General features: G+C 38.4%; 1 protein-coding gene across 1 annotated transcript in view; it reads left to right on the top strand.

Moving 5' to 3' along the window:
* Nucleotides 1–17,688, top strand: part of LOC124776978 (heterogeneous nuclear ribonucleoprotein U-like protein 1) — a 127,269-nt gene that overhangs the window by 79,950 nt on the left and 29,631 nt on the right. The window contains exons 10-13 of the mRNA XM_047252218.1: nt 991–1,119; nt 11,200–11,368; nt 12,078–12,374; nt 14,813–14,912. Coding sequence (XP_047108174.1) covers nt 991–1,119; nt 11,200–11,368; nt 12,078–12,374; nt 14,813–14,912 — 695 coding nt within the window. The remainder of the gene's footprint in view (nt 1–990; nt 1,120–11,199; nt 11,369–12,077; nt 12,375–14,812; nt 14,913–17,688) is intronic.

The raw sequence follows: 17,688 nt of genomic DNA, 5'->3' as shown, positions 1-17,688 counted from the left end.
TAACATAGTGGAAGAACAATGGTTGAAGAAAGCCCTGTGACTGAAGGAAGTAGTCATAATCTGTCAATGACAGTCACCGTCAAACCAATCGAGAATTGCTGCTGTTTGTGAATACTGGTTTATCTCAGCCAGTTTCCAAGCAACATTGCAAAAGTAGTTGCTTGCAATAATTTGGAGTTGGGTACTTCTCACAAAGCCATTGCTCACAGCGGCAAAAAGCTCTCTTCAGTAGGTCAGTCAACACAGAAACGGGACAATAGCTATCTGGAAGCATGTAGTGTGGACCAATAAGTTGAGATTTTGTCTTTCTTCAAATGACAAAAAATGTGAGAGTGAACCTATGGCCCAGTGAAATGTTTAACTAACTGTGCCAGTGGTGTGTAATTCAGACAGGAGTTGATTCTGTGGTGTTTTTGGGGTGTTTTTTTGTACCATGGTGTGGGCTGCTTCAGTTATATTACAAATTACCATATACCAGGCTATTTATGTCAACACTCCTAATGATCAAAGTATTACTTTTTTTCTACATCTTCCCAGATAACAGCCGTGTTCAGAGATGCACACAAAAGTTCCTGCCACGCCACATGTGGCCTGATAAACCACCCGATTATAATTCCACAGAAAGTACTAGAACTATTTGGAATTGTCGGTGTAACATAAATCAACATTCAGTTGGTAGCTCTACGAGGTAACGAGTGAGTGGCTGATTAGTTTCAGCTAGATATGGCATACCTGAGTAAACTTGTAGACTCTCTCCTTTGCAGGATTGAGACCACTATAAAGGGTATTGGCATGTTACAGTATTAGTGTGATGTCTCCTGTAAGTTAACTAATGATTGTTACAGTGGATGTACAAATTCATTAGAAACTTGAAAATATTCCAATATTAGGAAATTAATGCTTTAAATAAAAAATGAAATTTGAGAATTTGCAAAGAAGTACTGCAGAATAAACTGTTTTCATATGCCTAAAGAACTATACATTGTTTAGGTAATGGGTCTGCCGAGGAGGAGAAACTACGCTGGACGATGGGACGTTCTTATTGATAACAGCACAAAGTGTCTCAATAAACTACTGGAAGTTGCTTCAAGACGGAGGAGGAATTACATACTTGATCAGGTAGTTATTTGCTGCAATTAAAAACTTTTTATTAATGGGAGTATTGTCTGCTATTATTATTATTATTATTATTAACAGATACTAGCGATGCCAAATATTGTTAGTGTTCAGACATTTTTAGCTGAAGCTGTATGGTTTCCATGAAATTTAAGCAGTCTTCATATGGAACTGTGCATCTTCTGAAATCAAAACCTTATATAATCATAAATAACTACATTTAAGATAGTTTAATTATGTTGTAGCTGAATAGGAAAGATGATGAACACCAATTGGATATTGTTGAATATATGTACAAAATATGTAAACTTTCTTCCTAGCAAGTTGAATTCAGAAGCAATGATTTTATCGATATTCAGTTGCTTAAAATGGGAAGATCTAGCATCGTGTGTGAGACTTAGTCTGAAACCAAAATGTGTTGTTAACCTCTCCATAAGAACACATTCACAGCAGATATGAGCAACTCTCTCTTCTCTCCAGATGGTGCTTGCTTTGGGAGAAAATAAGTTACAGTTTATTAACGTACTTATTTGCAATAGTGGGTAAGCTGTGTGTCATAGATAAAGAGTAGGAGAATAAAAGTGTGTGCAGTTGGTAATGGCCATCAAACAGTTTATTTTCCCCCTCTTTTTCATATATTATTGCAGTTGGGTTTGTTACCATGCTCATTTGTCATTAAAATTCTTTGCCTCAGCATATATTTTCAGTAACATTTTTTGTTCCACACATCAGAGCTGTTAAATACAAGGGTTGGGCCTTTAATAGTGACAACTATTTACCTACAACTTAACAAAATAGATACATCTTTAAAACTTTCTGTCCTTCAAAGTAATCATCGGCATTGTGTGTAATCTACTGTCAGTGATGTCGAAGTCGTAAGGTACCCTTAGCAGTGCCAGTTACATCGATAGTTCAAGAGGAACGGTCTAGTGCCTGACGAATCTCTGTAACAATTCTGAAGTAAATACCATGAAGTGTTTCTTTAAAATTAGGAATAAAGTTGAAAGTCACAAGGGCTTAAGTTGAATTAGTGTGACAGGTGGTACTGGTACAGCACTTTCCGGCCTCATCAGTTGAACAAATCAGTCATATTCCTGCAAAATGATGGATGGACCCCGCAAAAAAAAGTTGCCAGTTCTGTCTCTAAGCTGTTCATTTTGAGAGCACGCCCTGCGATTAGCATAAAGGGAGAAGTGGCGCCACACTCTGCAGAACCCATCCATCATTTTACAGGACAATGCTTTGGTGCTTATGGCCCAAGTTGTGACAGATTTGTTCAGTCAGTGAAGCTGAGAAGTAATGCGCCACCCACCACTCTCCCCAGAGTGTAAGCCCTTGTAAAATCAGCTGAAGGAATAGACCGGTCCCTTGGAACTATAAACTCAAATGGCACTGCCAAAGGTATCCTAAAACTTCCACATCGCTAGCAACGGGTTATACACTATGCTGGCAACCACTTTAAAAGACATTATAATTTTTAAATGTATCTATGTTGTACAAGCTATAAATAAATAATTGCCACTATTAAAATTCCAACCATCATATAAAAAGTTTTCAAATGATCATCATATGTTAATGTAAACTGACATACTGCCGGGAGACTGGTGTGCTGACCACATGCCCCTCCATACCCGCTTTGTGATGCCTGTGGGGCCCTCAAGGCCTGTTTGGCTGGAGTTAAGTTAATCGTATGTTAATGATGCAAGATATTTACAGTCCAGCAGTCCCTATATTCTTGCTATGGAAATTTGTTTCTAACCATCTCTGAGCTAAGGTGCAGCTCATGCTTCTCTCTCTCTCTCTCTCTCTCTCTCTCTCTCTCTCTCTCTCTCTCTCTGCTAGGGTGACCATTGCAAAGACAATGCGCATCCTTAGACTGAACATTGAGAACCCGATTTTCTAGATACGTCTGATAACTGGAGCAGTATCACATTATTTGCTGTGCAATTTCATCTCTGATAATACAGGTCAAGAGTGAACGTCTTATATCGTGGTTGCAAAGTAGAGGGAAACATTCCATGTGGGAAAAATATATCTAAAAACAAAGATGATGTGACTTACCAAACGAAAGCACTGGCACGTCGATACACACACAAACATACACACAAAATTCAAGCTTTCGCAACAAACTGTTGCCTCATCAGGAAAGAGGGAAGTAGAGGGAAAGACGAAATGATGTGGGTTTTAAGGGAGAGGGTAAGGAGTCATTCCAATCCTGGGAGCGGAAAGACTTACCTTAGGGGGAAAAAAAGGACGGGTATACACTCGCACACATATACAGACACAAGCAGACATATTTAAAGACAATGTTGGGAGTTCCACAAGACACCTCTCAAAAACTAAAATGATGGGTAGATAAAATGTTATAGACCTTGCCAAATGTGAGAGTATTTGTGAAAATGATGTTGTGAAGGAGAAAGTAGAAAAACTACAACCAATGCACCATCTGACATCATTAACACATACACACTTCTGAGCTTTTTTCTATCTTTAATTTGGAAAAATAAATAATGGAAATTTGTAACTTTTAGCAGACTTCAGAATCAAGTTTTGAAAATGTCAGTAGTTACAGAATATTAACTGTCTTGAGAGATGATAAAAATGGAAGACTGCTAACTGTCAGCTACAATATTAATGCCTGAAATTCTTAAGCTGTCAAAATATTTCTACATAAAGGTGAGAAAATCTTAAATTTTGTGAATCTTTACAAATTATTTTCTCTAATAAACCCACCCTGAATATTCTAAAAATTGCATATGTTATTTGGTCGCCGTACTTTGTGGTGTGTACAGTCAGATTGGGCAATATTTTATGGTGCGAAGTTTGAGAAATTTTTGTTAACTCTAGCTACTCACAAGGTCAAAAAACACTGGACACTTAAAAAATTAAGTTGTTTGCTGGTATTGAGTAAATGTAATGGAAAAACTGGTACATGTTGTCAAAATAATTACTTTACAGAGTTATAAGTCAGTGGGAAGTAATTGTGCATTTTGTGCAAGAATTTTATTAAAAAATTAGGTATAGCAAAAGCTTTGTATATACTTTCTTTGGTTTCTGATATTATTTACAATAATTTTGTCATGATTTTACTTCTTAAAGACATTCTGGCCTGAGCTGCCAGAGTTAGCTGTTACGTGTGCATGAGGTGTGCTTGCTTGTGGGTGTGAATTGTGTGTTACTCTTATGCTGATGAAGGCTGAGGCCAAAAGCTTTTTTTAAGTGTGTCTTAATTGTGCCTTTCTGCAACTTATTGTGTCTTCTTTATAGTAAGTAGCAATCTATCTTTTCTTACATTGTTGATATTCCTACATGGGAGTTTCCATTGTTTGATTTCATGAATTAAAATTGTATGCACTCTAACCATCAGTACTGCACTGTTGGAAGTAGTTAATTTTTTCCATCTGCCCCTCATTTAATGCTTATAGCTTAGCGAGATTTGCAGATGGAGAATGATCCAGCAAGAGAAGTACTTGGGAAATCGGAACTGCACACTGATCTGTTGATGGCTATTTGGAATAATTTGCCAGGTCATGAGGTGTCATAAAGGAGATAGTTAAATCTTGCAGCTCATGAGGCACTAATTCTTTGTCCCACCCACCACTGATTTATCTACATGAGAAATGAAGTTGCTCACAACAAAGTGTTCTAAAGTATACTGAGGTGTGTGCATTACACACACACACACACACACACACACACACACACACACACACACAGTAACAGGCTGCATTTCACAGAGAATCGTTCTTGCGATGTATATGCCATTCCGGGATGCAACCCAGCAGTGACTTGATTGAATTCCTACCGCTGGCTTCGTCGCAGACACTCTTGTCGCTTATTTAAATGGACTTTCATTTAGAAATATAAATTTCGTGTTTTGCAATAATTTTGATATGGTCGGTACAAATTGAATAGCATCTCTTGTAGGACCAACAGCTTCATGCTGGACATTAAATCATGTTGCAAGATGTTTACAGAGACCTCTGACACCATCACATGCACTTTCTCGATGATCAGATGCTAAAAATATCCATTTTTTTGTCTTAATGTGTGTACTATGTTTACCAAGCATACAAAGCTGAAAGTGGTTTTTAAAATGAAATGCTGCATCATCAGTTACATAATGTGCATATTCCAAGAAAGTTAAAAGCATGTGCATGTTGACACTTGTGATGTATGCCAGTGGTAACTCTGAACTTCATTCTGCAAAGCAACGTGGTCTGAGATGTCACTGAATTTACTTCTGCTATGGCCTGTCTCTGAAACCTGCAGATACAATGATGATCTACTCCTTTCATGTGACCCAGTACCCAACCTTTGTAGCAAATTTCCCAATTCCACTGTCCTCTTCACCAACTCTCCTCTTTCCCACAATGCATAGGTTACATTATCATTACTATCCTGAAGGTGTAATGCTTAAATGGTCAGCCTCTTCAGTGCCAGGACACACTGCACACTCTTGCAACTAGCATTTATCTTGGGTCTCTTGGCATATTCTCAAAAACATCTGGTCCTTCTCTCTGTTAACTTGTTTCTTGTGGCACTGCTTATTCGGGAACAAATAAGTTTCAAGTACATGTGCATACTTCCTTCAATGGGTGGCATTTCACCCAATTTGATCATAAGGAGTAGAATTTGAGAGGCGAGTTTCTAAATTTAGGTTCTCCTTTTTCATTGGGAGATACGGTTTTCTTATTGATCTTATCATGTATCTTTTTATGTTTTCATCAATTTCACTAACAGAGATAACACCAGCCTGATTAGGACTTTGCCTGCTGCAGTCTTCGTCACCACTTAGGTAATACTCTAGAGCAACATATAGCATATCATGCTTTGGATGCCCACAGTATGAATCTGGACACCGCCAAACACTTTTTTTTAGGCTTTTGAAATTAAAATAATGCGTTCAGGTTTTGAAACTACACTTCATATTGGATGCACGACACTACCTTCAGGTTCTGCACAAAGTGCAGCAACTTTATACATCATAAATTTTTGAAGATGTTGCCTGTGTCTAGCTTTTTTCAAGTTCTTCCACTTTCCTTTGTACGTACCATTTTCTTCTTGTGCTTCTTATCGTGCCTGGGCATTTAAGGGGAGATATATTGGGGGCTACAACAGAAATGCTAATACTCAAGGTGTCAGCTACTTTACACAGGGGTATATAAATATCTGCACTACACAGGGGTATATAAATATCTGCACTGTCTTCTTCAATTTTACATTCTGATGATGGTGATCGTTCCAATGGGTTATCACTAAATTTCTTGTTATAGGGACTGTAGCAGATCCTGCACAATGGATCTGATGGTAACACAGTTCAGGACAAAGATGTTTCTGCAATACCTCTGACAATTTCCAACAATTGTAAAGTGTCCTCCATTTTTCTTAACCACCACCTTCTTGTGTGTGTGTGTGTGTGTGTGTGTGTGTGTGTGTGTGTGTGTGTGAGAGAGAGAGAGAGAGAGAGAGAGAGAGAGAGAGAGAGAGAGAGAGAGAGAGAACATCCATAGAGGGAGCTTTGAAACAAAACATCTGGCAGGGCTCCAGTACTTCAGGTTTATTTGTTATACGAGGGTTGTACCAAAAGTAAGGTTCCCATATTTATTACAAATAGAAAACATTGTTTATTGTTATTAATTTATACATTGTGGAAAAGCTTACACTTTCGTATATTTTTCAATATAGTTTCGATTTTTTCAACACACTTTTGAAGACGGTGCTCCAATTTTTGTATTCCTAAGTTGAAGTAGTCTCCCGCCAACCTGTTGAGGAAGCTTGTGACCTCTGCTGGGGCTTCATCATCCTTCTTGAAGGGTTTGCCACCTAAGTGTTCCTTTAGCTTGGGAAGAGGTAATAATCTCTAGGGGCTAAGACCGGGCTGTACGGGGGATGGGGCATAGCAGTCCACCCAAATTTGTTCAAAAGGTCCTGTGTTTGAAGAGTGACGTGGGGTCGAGCGTTGTCGTGAAGAAGTACTACTCCCTTCTTCAGTCGTCCTCTCCGGCGATTCTGAATTGCTCACTGGAGTTTTCGTCAGTGTTTCACAATATCTGTCAGTGTGTGTTGTTGTCCCATGTTGCACGAAATCGATGAGGAGTACCCCCTTCTGATCAAAAAACAAATTATTCGCCATAACCTTTCCTGCCAACTGTGTTAGTTTGAATTTGTTTGGTGGCGATGAACAGGAGTGATGCCACTGACAAGATTGTGGTTTTGTTTTGGGGGAGTAATGAAACACCCGTGTTTCACCTCCCGTGATGATCAGAGTCCAACAATTTCTCCTTGTTGCCTCCCCCTCACATTGTTGGAGAAGCTTGCGAGCGCAGTCAAGGCGTTGCACATTGTGTCAGCCACTCAGCCAGCATCTGGGGGACCCAGCGAGCACACACTTTGGGATAACCCATTGTTTCTGTTAAAGTTCTTTAAATTGTGCCGTATGAAGCTTCAGGAATGCATTCAGCAAGTTCACAAACAGTGACACTCCAATCTTTGAGCAGCTCACTGTTGATCTTCTGGACAATCGCATCCGAAACCAGTGGTCATTCACTCCGTTCATCATCGTGAACTTCCGTGCAACCCTCAGCAAAAACCCTGCTCCATTTGCGGATGCACTGAATGGACATGTACTCTCCACAGTAAACCTTAGTCAGTTACCGATGAATCTCCACGGGTGGTAACTTTCTTGCGTGGAGAAAACGGGATAACTGCTCGAACCTCGCACTTAGCGTGAGCGGTGATCAACACTTCCATCTCTGATGGCTGCCAAGCCTACATTGAGCGACGTAGCAAATCGTGGATGGGCGGGCTCGAGCGTGGGGGAACCACTGCGCATGGCACTGTTGTCGGATTTAGCCTAGCACCTTCCCTCGAGGCTGTAGCTTATTGGGAACCTTACTTTTGGTATAACACTCGTACATTTTTAGCTCTCTACCATTTTAAAAGTTACTTAGAAAAACATAATTTTTTCAAAGGACTGTATCATTTACGAAAACAAAGATAAATTTAAAATGTTTATTTTCTTAACGTGCGAGATATAGAAGTCTAAAGTATTTATTTTCCATGTCATGAATTGACATGTCCTGTATGTTCTGAGGTGAAATTGCACTACCATCAAATAATAAGAATTTCAGTCGTATCCCTGTTTAGTCCTTGTCAGATTGGACATGCTTCCAGCTGAAATGATTGGAAAAAATTATACTTCTGAAAATGGAATAAAATGGCTATGCAAGATTTTGAAAGTGTATCTTGCAACTTTTTGAAACCAACCAAATTTGAAAACTGTAAAACTCTTACCCTAAACTTCAAGAGATCATCATCTCATGTGTGTATTCTGTGTTGCAACAGTTCATCTACAGACTAACCTCGAAATGTTTCATGCTGTGCTTGCACCACACCATCCTCAGTAGTGCCACACAGCAGCAGTTAACATTTTCAAATATTGTCAAAATTGCATGTTAACAAAAAAAGCTGGAGATGATTGTGATTATGTGCATCATAGCTTTCTATTTGTTTTGGGATTATGTAAATAAGTTTAATATGTTAGTAAGTCAGAAATAAATATATAAAATTTATTGCTGTTTTCTGCGTTCTCCACCTTATTAGTTTTGGTTTTCATTTTCTTAGCCTTTTCCAGAAGTATGCATGTTGTGAAGTATTGCTGTATGGGGTGAAGTGCCTAAGATTTTTATCGAAATAGGGGCAGGTGGTCAGGGGACTGTACTACATGTGGATAATGGTCTTATAGTATTATCAAACTTAATCTTCAAAACATTCAATTGTTTGTGAAATTTGAACCTAATGTTATATAAGTTTTGACCTATATAATGCTGACAGTTTATGCGCTTGGCCGACAATTGAGTAATACAGAAAATTTTGATCAACCAAGTTTTTAGTTTGTAATATCCTTGTGTTAAGTCTTCTTGTCCCTTTAGTATTACACAGGTGAGTCATTCAGTTATTCCAGTGCCCGGACTTCAATATCACAAAGGTAAAAATTCTTTACTATTGGTACGTCGCAGTGGGGCAACAGCTAGCTTTGAAGGTGAGTGTAGCTCTAATATCCACTTTAAAGTTGGGGCTGATTAGGATGTTAAAGAAATGGCTAAAGGAAATGTCTTTCATATCCATTAAGAGTAGTCAGGAGTCATTTACATTGGTTTACAGTGAAGAATCAAAAAAATTTAAGGTAATTATTTTGTTTTTAAATACTTATTACTGATACCAAAATAGATCTCAACATCTGTTGAGGAAAAGGTAGTCTGTATTGGCTTGGGACAAAACAGTGTCTGCCATTAGCTACCGGAGCAGTTTCTTTGACAGGCAGGCATTGATATTCCATTTTTGAAATATTTTAATTACTATGCAGCACATTTTTATATTTACACTTAAGTTTAGATGTATTTTCTTTTGGATGTAAAAGTATCTTTATAATACTTCAAAATCAAAATATTGGTGCAACCAATACACAAGACTTTATTATTGAGGTAACCGATTCTTATTAGTGACAAGGTAGAATATTTCTGTCAACTGAAAATTAATATATGATGTAAGTCTGGGAAGTTTACTGTGCAACCATAGTTAAGGAATGTAGAAGGGAGAAACAGATTCCAAAAGATATTTGTGCCTATTGTTTTCACTGATTAGTGAAGATTATTTAATATGGCTTTTACAATTATCATAGTTTCTATTAGAGAAGATCAGGAATATGTGCAGAGTATTAGAGATCTCCAAAATGAGAACTGCTTTCAAGTGTATGTACTGCTGGAGGACTAGTAGTTTAAGAAACCATTTTTACAGGCTGCAAGTAGATATCTTCAGTAGAATAAGTATTTCTAAATCTGCAACGGGCCTCACGCTGTTCTTGGATGGACAACAGGAAATGCCAGGAGCAATGCATCAATTATTTGTCTTGTATTTAATCAGTAGGATTAAGTTTTGGCAATTGTCAGCAGCATGCAAAATCAGGAAGAATATCAAAATAATATTGATGTAATATAATTAGATATGTAAAAGTAGTATTTGAAAAGAAGCCGGTCATTTAGTTATTGATGTCAGTACTTTTGACAGTTCTGTCTGTGTCTTTAACAATGTGTGTGTGTGCGCATTCATTGAATATGTGTATGTATATATACATATGTTCCAGTTACTCCAGCTGTGTATTCCATAGAGAGCTCCAGCATATAGGATTAATCTTAAAATGGAAACTAATTAAAGCTAATCACCACTAACTTTTTTATTCTTCTTATAGATATAACTGGAAAGGGTTATAAATGTACATGAAATAATACAAGGTAGCATTTCAGTTGATTTTGCAAACTTGGGAAGATATTCATTGTACTGGCTTGATCTCAGTGACATTGAGAGTTACTCTGACAGTGCTACTGGTAGCAGTATATGTTATTGTCTACATATTTAAAAAGAAGAAAAGAAAACTTGAGTAAGACATAGTGATCTTAACATTTTGGTTGCACAGATGAGAAAATCCTCAATAATTTATACTGACAGTTATAATTTCGTGATGGAAACTAATGAATGTGGTTTAGTGTATGGTTAGATATTTAATTTCTTTGGTAATTTATATGTATGTAAATCTGCAAAGAAAGTGGAGTTTTACTTTTGTAGCAGCATTAAACCCACAGGAAGGATTAAGTCTGATTATGGAGTAAGAAATTAAGTTGAAGCTGTTCTCTCTTCCCTTCCATTATTATTTAAATTTATGAAAAATGTTAATGTAAAATTAAGTCTCTTTATGAATGTTGTCATTCAGTCAGTGTAGCCCTTAAATGATATGACATTAAGCCTCACTGTTTTCCATTGAAAAATATCTTGAACAATAGTTACTAAATGTAAGGTTCTCCAAAGCTCACAGCTTGGAGGTAAGTTGGGGAATATGTGGGGGGAATATCGATGAAGCAAGAGTTTGAAGGCTATGGCCAGTTATTAAACCAATGTATTTAGCACTTATTCCAGAAATGCTAGTAATATATATGTTGGAAGGAGATCCTGGGGTCCTGGTGGCCCCAGTGTCCTACAGTTGGGACTGTATTTATCATGACTACTACAACTCTATACATTACACAGACCAATGTATATCCATCAGCCCAAAGACGCAAAATGAGGGGTTTTGAGGGCTTCGTACGCCGAGCGGTAGTAATTGTACCAACAGATGAAGAGTTCAAGAGACGCATAGCTCAGCGTGAGAAGCTGGAAGGCAAAGATGTTCCTGATTCAGCTGTTCTTGAGATGAAAGGTAACTTATGTGGACTACTTTTTTTCACTATTTTACTAGGTCAAACAGTGGCCTAATGAATTCCTAAAATTTTAGTTACTTGCTTTCTTCTGCCCTGTTACGTTAATTTTTAACTTATCCTTTGTGGACTGTGAACAGGCCCGTTGATATAATCCTGCTTCCAAAATACCTTAGCTTCAGGTTTGCCATTCCCTCCCCTCATTGCCTTCTTCCCAGCTATCTTATTATGTTCTGATACTTTATTGTAGTTTTCAATCTCCTTGTTTCGGCTGTGCACTTACTACACACACACAGCTGTTTCAAGCCCATAAGCGTCTGATATATTGGGAAGTGTATTGAGGGTACAAAGGAGTGTCAGTTCTGCTAGTTTTTGTGACAGTCAAGTGTAACATTAGGGGAAAAAAAAACATTTCTTTTCATTATTATGTAATTGTATATTACTTATTACTTGCTGAATTTTTCTTTCCCCTTTTTTTTTTAAAAAAAAAAAAAAAGAAAACACTCCAAATTCCAGCCTTTGTCTTCTCAGAATATCAGATGATTTGGGCTCGAAAAGTGTGTGTGTGTGTGTGTGTGTGTGTGTGTGTGTGTGTGTGTGTGTGTGTGAGTGTGTGTGTGTGTGTGTGTGTGAGTGAGTGAGTGAGTGAGTGAGAGAGAGAGAGAGAGCGAGTAATTTGCATGTGGTTGTAATGACACAATTTTTTTCCAGCCAACTTTATGCTGCCGGAGGTTGGAGACATCTTCACTGAAGTGATTTACACTGAGCTTAATGAAGCAGAGTCTCGAACATTAGTAAGCCAGTATAACAGAGAAGGCAGAGATGCTGGATATGGCCAGCAAAATAAGCGACCACGATTTGATAATAGAGATAATCGTGATAACCGTGACAACCGGGATAATCGTGACAACAGAGATGGTGGTTATCATAGAGATAACAGGGAAAGGTCATCGTCCTATTCATCTTCATACTCATCGCAGTCATATCGTGGAGGATTCAGACCAAGAGGTTAGTAAATATTAAATTTCAGCTATTTTTCAATTTAAAAGTGTAGTGATACTTCAAAGCAATGATTAATATTTGTTATGGCTAGTGTTTAGTGCATTGGTATTATATATATCTTGCTCCCACATCCTCTTTTCAAGTGTGATCGTTAGTAAGCTTTCTTGAAAGTTTCTTCTGCTTGGGAATTGCACTTCGTGCGTTAAATTGTTCATCTACACATATTCTCTTGAATCTGGTTTCCTGAGAACCATAACAAACCTTCCCTTTCACTTTCTCTGCCAATTTTCTTAATGTTTGCTCTTGAGATGTGATGGTGATGTCCTTGTTTCCAGTTGGTGCCATTTGATATGCAATTATATCAGTTGTTTCTCATTTCACGTTAGTTAACTGCTTATTGTAACCAGAAAGACAATTGCCTAGACAATAGAAAATATGGTTTAACAACTACTTTTTAATAAACAGCTTTTTGATTCATCTGTCTGTTTTTGCAGAAACTTTAATTTTTCCGGGCATAGTCTTCGCTAGTTTTCTTCTTTTGTCTCTAAGCATTCAACAAATGATAGTGTTGAGAAGCAACAGCATTTTTTCAATGGTAATTCGTGCTTCTCTTATTTTTGATGTGTCTCGATGTTAACTTTCTTTTACACCCATTTTGATAATTACAAAATGTGCAGGACACTGATTTTGATTCTGTAGCGTGAAAGGCCTGATTAACATATTGCAGAGCTCTTTCAAGTAACAATATTATGAATAGCAAAGTTGCTACTCACCATATAGCGGAGGTGCTGAGTCGCAGATAGGCACAACAAAAAGACTTGTCACAAATAAAGCTTTCGGCCATTAAGGCCTTCATCAACAATGCGTGCGCACACACACACACACACACACACACACACACACACACACACACACACACACACAGCGCATGCACAAACCCAACTCTCACACACAACTGCATTCTCAGGGAACTGAAAGAGCTCTTTCGTGGGCATTCATAGTCCTGTAACCTGTGCTTGATAGCACTATACATAGAATTAATCAATTACTGATACTTAAAGGCAAAGACTCTCTTGGCATATTGTGCGGTCAAAATACTTTGACTGGTTCTGTTTTCCGCTCGCTACAGTACGGACACGAGAACTTCAACCACCTGGGTAGAGAGAAGTGGGCCACGGAAATAAACAATACCGTGTGTGCCCTATCGTAGGGATCATTCAACAGCTCACAATTGATATGGCATGAGAGCGTAACATAAGAACACACTGATACAAAATTATGTTCACTTGCCGGTGCTCTGTTTATTTTACAAAAGCATTCCTACACACGTTCGCTTTCCACATTGGGCTTTGCCAGGAGTTGTGCAGTACCAGTAACCAAAAATTTGTAAATTCATATGCAGAAAATAGCTATTTCTAAATATCTCTGATAAAGTAGGTAGTTGGGATACAGTTCTCAATGAAATGGGATTTACTAAGTAATTTTGCATGTTGAAGCAGAATTTGCACTTACCACAATTGAGTTTTTCAGGTCCCTAAGTTTTTAGTATTGTACCATAGTTCATCAGGCATGGATAAATTTTCTCATCCGAGAGCAAAAGCCATCTAAAACAGTAGATTTCGTCTTGCAAGAGTACTTCAGAGGGAGACAGGTGGAAAAACCATTTCCTCTGGTAGAGAAAGCTAACAAAGCTTTTTTAAGATTATGTATCCATTAATTGTCAACTACTTCAGGAGGGGAAGTAACTTTCTGGTTTGTACTCTATTTACTGGTGGTAATTCACAGAGGAAGAAAATCGTGGTTCCTGATATGGAACATTACAGCCAGTCACCTGAGCATTACTGTCAATAAAATTATGATGATGTGTTAAGAACTGTCACATCGTCATCCCCGTTTTCTTTATTTTGTGTGCATTACAATAATTTTTTTTTATTTACCGTAGAACGTTGATTGGAGAAGAAATTGGTATTGAATGATGATGTTGTGAATTTTGAGAATTTCCTCCACCGTCACTCCCTTTAACTTCTTGTGTCTCTTTCACACCAGATTTACTGGTTCAGCTTTCAGCCTCCTATGTTTTAGTTTTTCAGGTCTTTAGTATCTGTTTACCTTGCCATGAATTGTGGTGTGGATGTTGTATATGTTCTTGCGTTATAGCCCATTTTTGCAAAAGTTGCAATACAGTGTCATTAGATTATGTTGCAATTGAAAGTTGACATAATGAAATTGTTGAATATAAAGTGCCTTTGAAAGTGGAACATTAAGTGTTGTACTCAGTTTGGGCTCATTCTTCAAGTAAATTTAGCACATGACAATTAATTGCATTACTGACATGACTGGAGTAATTTGTCACTTATAATGTTGCATTTAGTTGCAGGTGAAGCTATTTTTTAGTTAATATAATGTACTCCATAGAATCTTTGCTTATGCTTCAAATTTATAAGGTGGCCCAGACAACAGGCAGCGTAGCAGTAGTTGGCAGCCAAGAGGTGGCGGCAGTGGTGGTGGTGGTGGTGGCGGCGGTGGTGGCGGCTGGAGAGACAGGTATTGTTTCTGTGATTTTCCTTGAAAAGTTGTACACAACTAGAGTAGTTTCATATATGTCCTCCCCTCTACCTGCCAAACTTCCTATTAATTAGTTAAACTAACCTTTTCCTTTCCCATTTCTATCAACATATTTTTTGGCATGTTGTTACTGTCATTATTACTTCTATTGAACTGTGTGAATCAGAGTACCAAGAAGTGTAGGAAGAAACATGAGAAAAAAGGGTATTCCATGGCCAGTTTTTGTTTTACTTTCTTAATAGATTATTATTAGTAGTAGTAGTATTGTGAAACATTATGCTACAAATCCATTAATATTTTTGCATGGCGTGAAAACAGTGCCGCAAAGTCAATGTTTAAACAAAGCACACACACACACACACACGCGCGCACACACTGCCTTCGGCACAACAGTAGATATTTGACAGTGTCCATATTTTCTGTTGGCATTTTGGACATTTCTCTCTTATGAATTTGAAGAACTTGTACAAACAAATTCCCAAATAATAATATTGTATTACTGTTTTGCTTGCTTCGACTGCATTGAGTGCACTTGCCATGAAGTAGGTAAACACCACACTTGTTCTGTTTCTACTATAACAGAACTGGCCTCTTTTAGGAAGGCCACAAATACATTACTGCCATTTTTTATGGGCTCTAATGGATACACCAATGTTTTTTCAGTAGTATAGACCAGCAAAATTTGCATTTTGTGATGGATGTGAATTCTGCACCAAAATGCAGATACACAAATATATTTCATAGCGAATTTTATCCACATGAGCTAGTTAATCAGTTCAAAATAGCTTCATTTTCCACTCATAAATATTGAAGATTTAACCAATTTTCAGTTACTAGTATTGTACGTAATCCAGCCAAGCCCAGTTTGGAAAAATCTGGTGCATAAGAACTTGTTTAAAAATAAAAGGGGTACAAACACAACATATCAGTGTGCTTGGTGCTCTGGTGTCACGTCAGTTGTGGGTGGTTGAACGTTCCACACTACTGGCCATTAAAATTGCTACACCACGAAGAAATGCAGATGATAAACGGGTATTCATTTTACAAATATATTACACTAGAACTGACATGTGATTACATTTTCACGCAATTTTGGTGCATAGATCCTGAGAAATCAGAACCCAGAACAACCATCTCCTGACCATAATAACGGCCCTGATATGCCTCGGCATTGAGTCAAACAGAGCTTGGATGGCGTGTACAGGTACAGCTGCTCACGCAGCTTCAACACGATACCATAGTTCATCAAGAGTAGTGACTGGCGTATTGTGACGAGCCAGTTGCTCGGCCACCATTGACCAGACATTTTCAATTGGTGAAAGATCTGGAGAATGTGCTGGCCAGGGCAGCAGTCGAACATTTTCTGTATCCAGAAAGGCCCGTACAAGACCTGCAACATGCAGTCGTGCATTATCCTGCTGAAATGTAGGGTTTCGCAGGGATTGAATGAAGGGTAGAGCCACGGGTCGTAACACATCTGAAATGTAATGTCCACCGTTCAAAGTGTCGTCAATACGAACAAGAGGTGACCGAGACGTGCAACCAATGGCACCCCATACCATCACGCCGGCTGATAGGCCAGTATGGCGATGGCGAATACACGCTTCCAATGAGCGTTCCCGGCGATGTTGCCAAACACGGATGCGACCATCATGATGCTGTAAACAGAACCTGGATTCATCTGAAAAAAATGACATTTTGCCATTTGTCGTTGAGTACACCATTGCAGGCGCTCCTGTCTGTGATGTAGCGTCAAGGGTAACTGCAGCAATGGTCTCTGAGCTGATAGTCCATGCTGCTGCAAACGTTGTCGAACTGTTTGTGCAGATGGTTGTCGTCTTGCAAACGTCCCCATCTGTTGACTCAGGGATTGAGGTGTGGCTGCACGATCCATTACAGCCATGCGGGTAAGATGCCTATCATCTCGACTGCTAGTGATAAGAGACCGTTGGGATCCAGCACGGTGTTCCGTATTACCCTCCTGAACCCACTGATTCCATGTTCTGCTAACAGTCATTGGATTTCGACCAACACGAGCAGCAGTGTCACGATACGATAAACCGCAATCACGATAGGCTACAATTCGACCTTTATCATAGTCGGAAACGTGAAGATACGTGTTTCTGCTCCTCACACGAGGCATAATGACAATGTTTCACCAGGCAATGCTGGTCAACTGCCGTTTGTGTATGAGAAATCGGTTGGAAACTTTCCTCATGGCAGCACGTTGTAGGTGTCGCCACCGGCGCAAACCTTGTGTGAATGTTCTGAAAAGCTAATCAGTTGCATATCACAGCATCTTCTTAGTGTCTGTTAAATTTCTCACCGGTAGCACGTCATATTCGTGGTGTAGCAATTTTAATGGCCAGTAATGTATTTAAGATACGCGTTGCATAATGCAACATAGTACTCAACCATGGGACCTAACTTTTTGTAACAAAGAAATGCTTATGTTTGTTTGTTAGTTCAAGTTCAGAAGGTAGTATAATGCTGATACTTTTAACAAGTCAGTTGTATTATTATTATTTATTTATTTTTTCCCAAAGAAGTGAAGCGACTAATCGTGGTCCATCATGGATTTGGATTATGACGTTTATGGCACCAAATTACACTCGCTAACGTCTGATGGAATAGCCAATAGTGCCCGCACCCTGTGCTATAGTGATTGGAAAAAAAAAATCTCCAACATTTTTTTCGCTGCGCGGAAATTCTTCTCCAGCGGAAAAAAAAGTTATCTGGTTCTATGTCTACACTA

This window comes from Schistocerca piceifrons, chromosome 2 (assembly GCF_021461385.2).
Source record: "Schistocerca piceifrons isolate TAMUIC-IGC-003096 chromosome 2, iqSchPice1.1, whole genome shotgun sequence".
In the NCBI taxonomy this organism is placed as follows: domain Eukaryota; kingdom Metazoa; phylum Arthropoda; class Insecta; order Orthoptera; family Acrididae; genus Schistocerca; species Schistocerca piceifrons.
The sequence above is the reverse complement of the archived record's forward strand: the minus strand, read 5'-3'. Positions and strand labels throughout refer to the sequence as shown.